The sequence below is a fragment of the Fukomys damarensis genome, unplaced genomic scaffold (assembly GCF_012274545.1).
Source record: "Fukomys damarensis isolate Sample0158 unplaced genomic scaffold, DMR_v1.0_HiC HiC_scaffold_27, whole genome shotgun sequence".
Taxonomy (NCBI): Eukaryota; Metazoa; Chordata; class Mammalia; order Rodentia; family Bathyergidae; genus Fukomys; species Fukomys damarensis.
In genome coordinates, this window is record NW_022900939.1 from 1,564,541 (window position 1) to 1,578,258 (window position 13,718).

At 38.8% G+C, this 13,718-nt stretch overlaps 2 protein-coding genes across 2 annotated transcripts; both read right to left on the reverse strand.

The window, feature by feature from the left end:
• Window positions 1-301: 301 nt before the first annotated feature.
• Window positions 302-1,255, reverse strand: LOC104868412 (olfactory receptor 8H1). The gene has a single exon (XM_010633170.2). The coding sequence runs from the start codon at window positions 1,253-1,255 to the stop codon at window positions 302-304; it is 954 nt and encodes a 317-aa protein (XP_010631472.2).
• Window positions 1,256-8,729: 7,474 nt separating this feature from the next.
• Window positions 8,730-9,638, reverse strand: LOC104868328 (olfactory receptor 1086). The gene has a single exon (XM_010633076.2). The coding sequence runs from the start codon at window positions 9,636-9,638 to the stop codon at window positions 8,730-8,732; it is 909 nt and encodes a 302-aa protein (XP_010631378.1).
• Window positions 9,639-13,718: the final 4,080 nt, after the last annotated feature.

Here is a 13,718-nt window from a genome sequence, read left to right on the forward strand (position 1 = left end):
TATGAAATTCACTAAAATTGGAGAAAGGATGAATCCTGAGTGACAGTTTTTAAAAAGACAAGCATATTTTCTTCTTTTCCACATTAGTTGTAATTAAAATAGTGTATTTAGTCAGTGGATTGAACATGTACTTGATGATTTCCACTTACAGTATGAATTTCTAAAACACAACTCACAGCACTGTCCAAGATCACGCTTAGTTAAGTAAGGGCAACTCGAGCAGAGCAAAGAGATGCAATGGTTTTCAGAGAGAGACCAACACAATCCCCAAGGACAATGAGAGGACTGTAAACGCTTCCCTTCACTGGGATATTAAATGCTCGTGGCCCCATCTCTTCTGCAGGACTCTCAGGGCAGCGCGCTTCACCTCTTTGTTCCTGAAACTGTAGATGAGAGGGTTCAGCATGGGGATCACAATCGTGTAAAACACAGAAGCCACCTGATCCCTGCCCAAGGAGTAGGACGTCTTCGGCTTTAGGTAAGTAAAGATCATAGTGCTGTAGAAGATGGTGACTCCGAGGAGGTGGGAGGCACAGGTGGAGAAGGCTTTCTTCTTTCCAGCAGTGGAATTGATTTTCAGGATAGTGGAGAGGATGGACAGATAGGACCCAGATATGGTGATGAGGGAAAGCACTAAATTGGATCCAGCGCAAATGTATACAATGATTTCAGCCTCAGAAGTGTCACTGCAGGACAGGGCTAATAGTGGGGATGCATCACAGAAAAAGTGCTGGATGACGTTACAGCTGCAGAAGTGCAGTCTGCTATGGGAAACTGCACCCAAAATGGCATCCAAAAAGCCCATAACATAACAGCCAGTGAGCAGAGCATGGCACAGTCTTGTGGACATAATGACTGGATAGTGCAGGGGGTGGCAGATAGCTACATAGCGATCATAGGCCATGGAGGAGAGAAGAAAACATTCTGCAGTGCCAAAGATTACAAAAAAAAATATCTGGGTGAAGCAGCCCAGGAAGGAGATTCTCTTGGTGGAAGTCATCAAGTTCTGTAAGGTTTTAGGCGTGATGACACTTGAATAGCTGAGGTCGAGAAATGACAGGTGAGTGAGGAAAAAGTACATGGGGGTGTGCAGCTGGGGATCCAGCCAGATGATTAATATCATTCCTGCATTTCCCAGCACCGTGATCAGGTAAATCAGGAGGAAGAGCACGGAGAGGACCAGCTGTGTCTCTGCAGAGTCCGTCAGCCCCATCAGGATGAAGTCGGCCACACTGGTGGAGTTCCTTCTAACCATGGCGTTGTGCTGTTGAATGGTCAAAGGTGATACTTAGCTTGAGTGACTGCAAAACGGTTTTGTCTAGATGGCCTATTTATAGTTTGGTTTATTTGTACTTAGTTTAGCATTTGTAGAAGTGGACAGAAAGTTTACTGATCAGGAATGAAAAAAAAAAAACGCTTGTCACTTAGAGAGATGTAGGTACAGATTGATATTTGACTCTGGTACGGCGAGAGCTTCTGTCCTGTGGAAGCAGCATCCCCCTGATACCATTCTACGTGCTCCCTATGTTAACACATTTAATCCGCATATGAAGGTTATGCCATAGTAACTATTTCATAATTTCTGATCAAAGGAAGCACATAGAGAGGAACTTGGGAGATCAGAGCAATTACATCTCCACCCTGGAATTCTCCAAGGGGCTTGGACTCAGGAGGGTGTACTCACAGTGTTTATACCTTGTCTTAGCAAACATGAGAAAAGACATACAAAACTATGATTAAAAATTTAGTGTATTTTTATTCTCATTTAGCTCCCAATGCCATTTGACATTAATTACAAGTAAATTTCACTTTTTAGGGAGCTTAAGTGGGGCACATTAAGGTTATAAACCTACTGAACATATCAAACATGAAAGGGTAAAGTGCCTCTTTAAATATTAAGACTCTGGCCATCACCACTGCCGTGTAGTGACTGAGTAATTGGAATCAGAAGAGAAGCTGTGTAAAGGCAATGAACGTTGAAGAACTTGTGACTTTTCAGTCCTTTCAGAAGCATGAAAGGACAAAGACTGGAGAGAAACCCTATGGATGTGATCAATGTGGGAAATCCTATTCTGATCTTAGTGAAAGAACTCACCTTAGAGAGACCTTTATATATGAGAAAAATGTGAACACCCACAGCACATCTAATGATGTTCAGATCCATGAGAGAAGTCACAATGGGGAGAAACCCTGTGTATGTAAGCAGTGTGGGAAAGCTTTTAGTACACAATGTTATTGTAAAAGACATGAAAGAACTCCCACTCAGCGTTAATTCTATGCATGTACGCAATGGAGGAAAGCTTTCAGCATTTGTGGTATTTGCCATGGACCCTCACAAGGGGGAGAAATCATGTGTATGTAAGCAATGTGGGAACACTTTCAGTACGCATGTATTGTCAAATAGGTGACAGAAATCTCACCGGGGAGGAACTATGCAAGGAAGGCCATTTTGAAAACCCTGTGAACATTTCTTATGTAGCAAAGTGATATCAACTACTCCTGTAGTACTAATACTAAAAGTTGAGGTCAATATTTCTCCATAAAATTTAGGGATCCTAAAGTAAAGGACATACATTATTTGCTTTTCAGTAAATCACTTAAATATGTGAATTATGTATTTGTAGCATTTAATGTAAAATATGGAATTGACAGATATTTTTGTGTATCTTTGAGCTTAACACATAAGTGTCTTAATTAAGCATGGTGAATTAAAATGTATTTTTCATTTTCAAGGAGTGTTAGTATTTCTGTAGTTTTTGTTTCGTCTTTCTAATTTGAGGTATGGAACACTACATTGTTAATTAGGATTTTACCACTACTTTTGTTTTAAATTGTTCATGTGTATATTCTGTATTCTGTGTAACAAAAGATTTTTTTGAATTTACCATATTTTATATTGAGATAAATACTTTCAGAACCTGTGAAAATGTTTTTGACAGTTGATTTGTTTTCACACAACTTGTGCAAGAGCATGTTGTTGTTTCTCATATTGTGACAAGATATCTGCTTATATCCCAACATTAGACGTATCATGAACCTCATTTTGCCTTTTTTTTTTTTTTTTTAAAATTTTTTTTGGCTGGGGATTGAACTCGGGTCCTTGCACTTGCAAGGCAGGCCACCGAATAGCTGAGATAAATCCTCCACCCCTCATTTTGCCTATTTATCTTTCATACTAAAGATAATATTATTATTTACAAAAAAATATGAAGATGCTCTAAACGATAGGCTGCTGCTCCCACGTCCTCCTCCAGGTAGAGCGTGAACACCTGCTTCCTCCTCCACTCAGGTGACCAGACAGGAAGGCAGGCTCTGTCCACAAAGGCCATCTGCCTCCCAGAAGAAAACGCACATGTGGACCTACAGCAGGAGGCCAAGGTCGGGTCTCATTCACAGCTGGGTGGAAGGCAGGTGGCCCTGAGCTGGACTTAGAAGCCCTTGCACCGGAGCATGGGAGATGGAGATCAGGCGCAGTGAAAGGCTGACTATTAGTACATGCTTTCTTTCAATGAAATAATCAAATTAAAAATACAATTAAAAAATGTTCTCCCAGTTTGGGGAAGGGGAGAGGGACAATTCTGCAACTCCAGTTCCAGTGTGCTTTCCTAACTTGATCATTCAAAGTCAAATTTCTTCCACAAAGAGATATTCAAAATATGCACATTAGTTATAGGCTGTGGTTCCATCATCTTTATATTCACAATTTGTAGATACTGTACTAATATTGCTTATGACAAGATTTACATGCACATATTTACATATTCTTCTGATAAAATCCTATTTCATTTTATCTCATCCAAAACTGTCCAATTTTAAGAATGATACTTACTGTGAAAAAGCCCACAATATAACCCACCTAGAAATTTAAAAACTTCTAATTTTTTCAGAAATATGATAACAATATAAGCTCACATTTTCTGTGATATTTGCTTTCCTTTACGTGTCACTTTGATGTTTTTGTCCATTCTTTCTCACTAATCAAGCAAATTATATCACTCTAGAAATTTTCTCCCCATCTTGATCAAATGGATGCGTTACCAGGACGTCTGGTCTGGAAAAAATTCCAGGGAGCGAGTGTGACCATGACCAGAGCAGGGAGGCCTTCCGTCCAGCAGGCTGATGGCCCAGGCGCCTCCCATATGAGCCCTCAGAACAGTGCCGCCTTCCTCGTCCTTAGGGGAGTCATTTCCAGGGAAGATCTCTGGGCTGGGCGAGACCCCAAGGACAAAAGTGCAAGCAGCTAATGAGGAAAGGATTTCACCTTTTCCCTTGGAAGCCCCAGAAAGAAGGGCATAAACATGGCCTCCCATGATACCCTAAACTGTAGCTCAGACCTGTTTATGTACTGTTCAATTGACACAGTTGTATACATTTGCAGAAAACAATGTTTACATTCAATAGTGGTGTGTCAGGATTTTCTTTTTTTAACTAAGGTGGTGAAGATAAAATTTCCAGACAAATATTTATTTTATGACGGTCTTATCATAGATGGAATAGTAAACATTTTCATCATGAAATATTTTGCAATTAAAAGAATGATTGTAGCAGAGTAGTTCATTAGAAAAAAATAGAAGATAACAAAACTGAAATAAGATGAAAACTATTTAAGGCTTGTTACCATTTTGCTTACATAATCGTAATTTCTTCTGCTTTTTTCCCAGTGTTCCCATAAGCTAGATTTACATAATTATCACAATACAAAGCCCACTTTTCTTGTGAATTCTTTACATGAACTGCCCAGAAAAGAAAAACACCGACAGGTGGGAAGTAGGTTACAAGGCACAGGCAGGTGATGGAAGGGGAAGAATTAGTTCAGGTGTCCTCTGGGTGGTGGAATTGTGTGGGAACATTTATTCACATAAGCTAATATAGTGAATTATGCTTGAGATAATTTTCAAAATCCTGCAGCCTATAAATACCTAAGTCTTTAGAAAGATATGAAAATTGGATGCTGAATTCCTGCTGCTTTAACATCTGCCCAGTTGATAGAACCTGTTAGACTTGGTGGCTGCTCAACATCATGGGTGTAATCATTGCCTTTGAAAATACTTTTCCATGTGACAGGAACCTTGAAAAATGCAGGGGTAACTGTCTTATTTGCAGACAAAGTAAATTTCAAACCAAAATTGACTAAGAGAGACAAAGAAGGTCACTACATGCTTATAAAGGGAACAATCCAAGAGGAAGAAATTACAATCATAAATTTATGTGGACCAAATAGTAATGCTTCCAATTATACAAAACAAATAAAAAGGACATGAAAAACCAAATAACCACTAATACAATTGTAGTGGGGGACCTAAGTACCTATCACAAATAGACAGATCCTCTAGGCAAAAAATCAACAACAAAATACTAGAACTGAACCAATCTTTTGAACAAATGGACTTAGTAGATGTCTACAGAATGTTCCACCACACAAAATCAGAATATTCATTCTTTTCAGCTGCACTAGGTCATTCTCCAAAATAGACCACATACTAGCTCATATAACAAATTTAAATAAATGCAAAGGAATCTAAGTTTTCCCATGTATATATCAGATTATAGTGAAATTAAGCTGGAGATCAATAGCATAAGAAACCGTAAGAACTTCACAAACACATGGAAATTGAACAACTCTCTGTGAACAATCAATGGGTCACAGAGGAAATTAAAGAAGAAATTAGTTTCTACAAATAAATGCTAATGCCGATACAGGAGTCTATGGGACACAATGAAAGCAGTTCTATATGGAAAATTCATAGCAGTGAATGCCCACACTAGGAAAACAGAGCGAGCTCAAATAAATCACCTAATGATAAATCTTAGGCTCCTAGAAGGAGAAGAGCAAGAAAAACCCAAAGGTTGTAAAAGGGAGGAAATTACAAAGATCAGAGAAGAAATCAATTCAATGGAAACTAAGAGAACAATACAAAAAAAATCTATGAATTGAAGAGTTGGTTTTTGAAAGAATAAATAAAATTGATAAATCCTTAGTCAACATTGTCAATAAAAGGAAACAAAAGGCTCAGATCCATGCAATTAGGAAAGAAAAAGGTGAAGTTACAACAGATCCAACGGAAATCCAGAGGATCATCAATACCTACTTTGAGAACCTGTACTCTAATAAAATGGAAAACAGAAGAAATGGACAGATTTCTTGATACTTATGAATTACCAAAGTTGAACAAAGAACATAAAATGAATTCTAAACACCTCAATTATAGTTAGTAAAAGTGAAAAAAATAATTAAAAGTTTACCAACAAAGAAAATCTCAGGTCCTGATGGATTCAATGCTGAATTCAGCAAGACATTTAGAGAAGAACTATTGCCACTATTCTTTAAACTCTCCAATGAAATTGAAAGGGGAGCAATACTTCCAAATATATTCCTGGAAGCAAGTGTTACTTTGATTCTGAAATAAGGGAAAGACCCAACCAAAAAAGAGAACTACAGGCCAATCTCATTGATGAACATGGATGTAAAAATCCTCAATAAGATACTGGCAAGCAGAATACAGAGGGTCATCAAGAAGATCATACACACTGAGCAAGTCAGATTTCTTGGGATGCAAGGATGGTTCAACAGATATAAATCAATAAATGTATTACACTATTTTAACAGAGTCAAGGACAAAAACCACATGATCATCTCTACGGATGCAGAAAAAGCATTTGACAAAATTCAACACCCATTCATGATAAAAACCCTGGAGAGAATTGGAATAGATGGTCTTTATCTCAACTTGATAAAGGTTGTCTATAAAAAAAAAACCAACAGCCAACATCATACTGAAATGTCAAAAACTGAAAACCTTCATGCTAAATTCAGGAACAAGACAAGGATGTCCACTATTACCACTCCTGTTCAATGTAGTTTTGGAAACATTACCCACAGCAATTAGAAAGAAATAAAAGCAATAAAGATAGGAAAGGAAGAAGTTAAACTGTCACTATTTGCTGATAATATGATACTCTTCATAGAAGACCCAAAATCTCCTCCAAAAGACTTGCAGCCTTAGTTGACAGATTCAGTAGAGTAGCTGGATACAAAGCAAATACTAAAAATATCAATATCCTTTTTATACACAAATAACAGACTCATTGAGAGAGAAATTAGGGAAACAGTCCCTTTCACAATAGCATCCAAAAAAAAGAAAAAAAGAAATATCTAGGAATCAATCTAACAAAGGAAACAAAAGACCTCTACATTGAGAAGTACAACCCTCTGTAAAAAGAGACCAAAGAGGATACAAGAAAATGAAAAAATATCCCTTATTCCTGGGTAGAAAGAATCAATGTAGTGAAAATCACTATACTTCCAAAACTGCTAAACATATTCAATGCAATCTCAATTGAAATTCCAACAGTATATTACCCAGAACTAGAGAAAATAATCCAAAAATTTATTTGGAACCAGAAGAACCTAGAATAGCAAAAACAATTCTAGGCAACACAGACATAGCAGCAGGTATCACCATCCCCAATTTAAAACTATACTACAAAACCACTGTGTTTAAAAAAAAGGCATTGTACTGGCAAAGAAACAGACCAGAGGATCAGTGGAATAGATTGAAAGAAACAGAAACAACTCCAGATGTACTCAGCTACCTCATCTTTGACAAAGAAGCCAACCGTCCTCTATCAAGCCAACCATCCTGCTATCAAAAAAATCAACCAAAAACAAATGCTAGGGGTGTGGGGGGAGAAAGGAATCTTTCTTCATTGTTGGTGGGAGTGCATACTGGTGAAACCACTATGGAAATCAATATGGAGATAACTCAAAGAACTAGGATCAGAAGTCCCATTTGACCCAGGTATGCCCCTGCTGGGTATATTCATAAAAGAATTATGTGTCATACCACAGTGTTATACACTCACCTATGTTTATAGTGGCACAGTTTATCACAGCTAAAACTTGGAAGTAGAGGTCAAGGCATGGGAAGGCTCCTAATCAGGGTGAGGACTCAGGTCTGCAGAGACAAAGCCAGCACTGAGTTCTGTTCCATTAAATGAATTGTGGCTTTGCTGCTGCGGCCAGGTGTAAGCACGGTCCTGATAATTGCCAATGTCCCAGCTATCAGCTTAGCGGATGGGTTTAGGCCCGTGCTCTGGGTGGATATATACTAAACGTGGAAGAGCTTCACCTTGCTGATCAGCCCAGTGGTGACCCCCAGGAATCTGAAGACCGCAGTCTGCTAGGAATTGCTGCTGCATAGAGCAGAGAATGAAGGAAACGGCTGCAAACTGGAAGGAAGTACTAAGGACTCTAGGGAAAATGGTCTGGGATTCCGGGAGCAGTACTTATTTCCTGTTGATTACAGTGTTTGATCAAGCCAGGCAGATAATGCTCAGAATTATTTATAGATGTGATTAGGGGAAACTAAAACACAAATCAGAGCAGCTAAGTAAGGTAATAAGCGGCGTGCTGAAGGTTACAGGCACACAGGTCCCTGGGCACACCTTGTGCATTTCAGCACTGCCAGCGTCTGAGTATGGAGACACAAACACACCCTGGTGTGAGCATTGTGAAAGCGGATGGATGATAGATCATCTCTGCTTTCAGTACAACAAGGACAATGTTATGTTCTTTATCTTCAGTATTCACAAAGGAGTGAGGCATTAGTACAGTAAACATTGTCATGTTCTCTTTGTACTGACATGCAGAATCTCAATGTTAATTTGAGTATAATTTTTAGGGTGAACATGTACTGTATTCATGAACTATTTTTCCCAAACACTTTATCTCAAACACTTTGCAGTGCTTCCTTGACATCCTTGTTCCTCAAGCTGTAGATGATGGGGTTCAGCATGGGAATCACAATGGTGTAACACATGGACACCACCATGTCCTTCTCCAAGGCGTAGCTGGAACTCGGTCTCACGTACATGAAAATAAGAGTTCCGTGGCAAATGGACACTGCAGTGAGGTGAGAGCCACATGCAGAAAAGGCCTTCCGTTTCCCTTCTGCAGAGTGTGTCCTGAGAATAGCTGACAGAATGAAACCGTAGGATCCCAGGACGATCAGTACAGTGAATATCTCAATGGAGCCCGCAAAGTAGAAGAGTAGAAGCTGGTTTCTGTGAGTGTCAGAGCAGGAAATTGCGAACAGAGCAGGGATGTCACAGAAGATGTGTTGAATGACATTAGGTCCACAGAAGGACAGGCTGAAAGTGGCCCTGGTGTGCACGGTGGCATGCAGAATCCCCCCGAGGTAGGACGCGGCTATGAGTGGCACATAGACCCTGGGCCTCATGCTCACCGTGTACAGCAGGGGGTTGTAGATGGCTACATAGCGGTCATAGGCCATTGCTGCCAAGATGAAACATTCTGTGGTCCCAAACATTACAGCAAAAAACATCTGTGCTGCACATCCAAGGAATGAAATGGCTTTCTTCTTTGACATGAAGTCGACTAACATATTTGGAGTAATAGTGGAGGAAAAGCCTGCATCCACAGATGACAAAGCACTAAGAAAATAGTACATTGGATTGTGTAGCCGGGAATCCTCAATGACCAGCACAATCAGCCCTAAATTTCCGATGAGAGTAAAAAGGTAAACTGCTAGAAACAGGAAGAAGCAAACGATCTGCAGCTCAGGATTGTCGGTAAATCCCTTCAACTCAAATACCGTCACTTCAGTGAAATTCTCCATTCTGACGTCTCCCAGGACGGACCTGAAGACAATCGTAAACGGAAGATCGTGTCACTAGGGGAGAATGACCCTCACTGTAACCATGAGCAGGTCTGTGTCTAAGCGTTTCTGTATACACCTGTGTGCGTGTGTGTGTGTGTGTGTGTGTGTGTGTGTGCAGACAGAATATAATTTCCAGCGAGAGATGGAAGTAGAGTGACAAGGTGGTGAGAAGAGTGCTCATGTCCTTCACTGCACGGCCAAGTACAGAACAAATGCGCTCACGAGCCTGGTAAACTAGTGCCACAGATCGCAGCAGCAGGTGAACTCATCCATTTCCCCTCAGTTATGTGAGCCGGATTCGTATCAAGTCACATTAATGCAAAATGAGTGATCAAAAACTTCCTTACTTCCAGCGCTGTTATATCAGGGGTAGAATACCGAGCTAGAATCTCTTCTCTGTCTGTCACCAGTTGTGCAGCATGATTTAACCTGTCGTCTTTAGACTCTAAAGTATTTGTTATTTATTTCATAATATTGCCCTCCTGACAGAAAATTACATTATAAATTTTATCTTTCAAAAACTATAATTATAAAATAAACTACATTTGTTGACTTTATTATTTTCAGACAATCAACTCAATGAGACATTTTGAATTATGATTTTGTTCTTCTGCCATAACTGAGTGTATATGATTTTATAAAAATATGCATACAATTTACCACAATGATGCTTTCTACTCTGTAAGGGGCTTACCTTTCCTTTGAGTAATAAGAGAGCTAAATTATCAGAGCTCCTTTTTTCTTTTAGCCAATAAAATACAAGTTATACTGTTATAGGAAAATATTACCACATATTCAAAGAATTGGGAGTTTAGAGCAGAAATGACTTTGCTTCTTGATGACTGAATAATAAAGGATGAAAGTGTAAAATAAATGTAAATGTACTTTTATAATGTTCACCTGAATTTTATGAAACCCTGAATTTGCAAAATTTGCAAAGCTCGATTTTTGCAAAAGATAAGAGAAGTAACAGCCACTGATTGAGAATTCGTTGCAGAAATGGATTTTGTGTATATAATTTCACATTTACAGAAAATTCCTTGGTTAATAATTTCAGAATTAAGTCGGGCCTGGTGACACACTCCTGTAATCTCAGCTCTCAGGAGCCTGAAGTGGACGGATCACCATGAGTACAAGGCCAGCCTGAGTTACGTAGTGAGCTCAAGGCCAGAGTGGAGCATCTAGTGAGATCATGCCACAAAAAAAGAAATAATAGTGATAATAACAATTGCAGCGTCAAGACTGAGGTCTCAGTCTTCCTTACAGCATGTTACACTTTGGCCAGTTTCCCTGTCTTTTGATGTATTATGACTTCATAGCTCTCCAAAGGAACTAAAGCAAACCATGAGTCTTGATGTGTTTTGATACTTTTAAATAACTCAACCTTGAGAAATAGTTACAGTAAGTTGATCACTTCAATGATATAAAATTTATTATTGATAGTTTTCTTTCTTTTTTTTTTTTTTCTTTTCGGTACCCGGGATCAAACTCGGGTCCTTGCACTTGCGAGGCAGGCCACCTAACCACTGAGCTAAATCTCTGGCCCATTAGTTTTCTTCATAATATCAAGATACAAGATCCACACAGTTTAATATGTCATGTATTTTATTACTCTGCATTGAAAGCTTTCATGAATTGTTCTTATTTTTAACTATCTTCATCAGCCGCCAAAATTAAACCATGCACTTCATAAAGAGCACTCTTATTTACTTACACAACTATAATTCCAATATATTTATTACCTTTTTTTCAAATAAGTGCTTGCTTAAATTCTCAGGTAGAACTCTGGATAAATTAGATTTCACATTTGCAAAAGGCGAGAGAGCTTTAGTAGAATACTTGGTTTTCAGTAGAGAAGTAGTTTCTAAAAGCAGCATAGATATTCTTTAGACTTTAGGTTCTGCCCGCACAAATAAAATTTAAAGCATTTAAAGTTTTCTCTCACCCCAGATACAACAAATGCAGGTCTGGGTACACTGTGAAGATGTGTAGATGAGGTTGTTTTTATCCAGTATTTCACTGTTGATGAAGCCCATAATGTTCCTAAGGGAATATGCCTCAATTATCTGCTGGTCCAAAATAGCAACATAATGATTTCCTTCATAATTGAAAGTGTAAATGTCCTGGAGTAAGACTCAATTTGCTGTTATTTATTGAGTGGTGTACTTCAGACTCTGTTTAAAATTTTTGAAGTTGTAATTTTAAAATGTTTATTAGAATATATTTTCAGTATATTACTGTTTAAACTATTTTAGATTTTCAATTCCCTGATTATGAAGAATATTAAATATGTTTTTATAATCCTATCCACCACCTTTTTACTGGAGAAAAGTACATTCAAGTCCTATTTGTAAACTAGGAATATTTTGCTATTGAATTTCAAAGGTTTCTTATACATGTTCATCATTAATCCCACACTAGAGTTATGGTTTAGAAATATTGGCTTCCATTTTGCACTTTGCCTTTTCACTCTGCTGCATTCTCATTGCTGTGCAGAAGAGTTTCATTTGATGCACTCTTACTCCTCTAATTTTGTTTATTTGCCTGACTTTGATGCCACATCCGAGACATCACTGAAATTCCAAAGTCCCAGGTATTTTCCCCTGAGATTTGTTCTAGGAATTTACAATCAGGACTTCTGTTCAGTTCTTTAATCCTTTCTGAGTTGATTTTCTGTGTGGCTTGGGTGGGGATTCTCATGGCATTCTCTTGCTCATGTGCAGTTTTGCCAGCGTCATTTGTTGAAGTGAATCTTCTTCCAGTGTGTGTTAAATACACACAGCCTACTGTTACGAGTGAAATTACTTCTTGCTGTCAGTTGGGTTCCATCGCTTGACATACCTTCCTTATGGAAGTACCACACCCTTTTAAATGACATTTACTTAAATGACACTAATTTAATTCGTGTTTTAAAATGTTAGTTTTTTATTTAGTTCATTTAATTTTGTGTTCCTAAAATTACCATCCTATGGTGTGGGGTACCATCAGAGTTTTTTACACATGTGCACACTGTGCAATGTAAAATTCGCTTAAGCATTCTATCTCCTTCAAGATCATTTCTTCATTTTTGTTTTTGTTTTCATTTTAGCATTTAATTTTTTATCACAGGAAATATCCTAACACATTTGTTTAATTTTCTCGGCTTTGTCTTTTTTTTTCAGCTTTAATTGAATTTATTGGTACATTGTAAGGATACAGTACAGTTAACATTTACTGTTGGGATCTTGTATCTCTACATGACAAGTCTTGATTCTCATTTTTTCCCCTTAATTTGTCGTTGCTGTACATGAGTGCAACAAGAAGGGAAATACTATTTTAGCTCATTAAAATGACTCTCAGTCCTACCTCACACACATAAACTATTTTCATGGCTCGTGTTTTCCTGGAGAAATTAATATTGTCTATTGTCACAGCATAACATTGCTAACATTTTACAGCTTACTGCAACTTTTCTTAGTATTATATCGTGGAGCAATGTTCTGTACGTCCACATAATCCCTGAGTCTCTAAGATGACCGCAAAAATATTCTACCGGTTTTCACGGCTAAGTTGAAACCTCACTCTTCATAAGTGTAGGTATTCCCTTTCTCTGATAGTCATAATCAAAGAAGTGACAGCAGCATTCTCTGCTACTGACTACCCACATTCAAAAGCCTTCTGGAAGGGCTGGGGATGCGGCTCAGCTACCAGAGCACTTTCCTTGCACGGCAAAGGCCCTGAGTTCAAGCCCTGGCACCAGAAAGAAACATCAAGTACACTGGTGGGTGGGACCCAAGCTGCGTTAGTTAATTAGCCTGCTCTGGTGATTAAACCTCATTAGCAAGGCTTTCTACGTCTGGCATGAGAAGCAAGCGAGGCGCTGTGTAGGCCCCTCGGTTTCTTGGTACCCCGAAAACAACGTGATGCAGACAGCGGCGTCCTGCGTGACCGCCCCTAGGCCGTCAACGTCCCTTCCAGGACCACGCTTCCGTCGGGCACGGGGAAATGTCCAGTCCTCTTCCTCGGGGGAACACAGAAGTGCATGAATGTTTTTCTTCC

What these genes read in the sequence shown, in the direction of transcription:
- LOC104868412 (XM_010633170.2), bottom strand. Translation starts at nt 1,255, where the DNA reads ATGGTTAGAAGGAACTCCACCAGTGTGGCCGACTTCATCCTGATGGGG.
- LOC104868328 (XM_010633076.2), bottom strand. Translation starts at nt 9,638, where the DNA reads ATGGAGAATTTCACTGAAGTGACGGTATTTGAGTTGAAGGGATTTACC.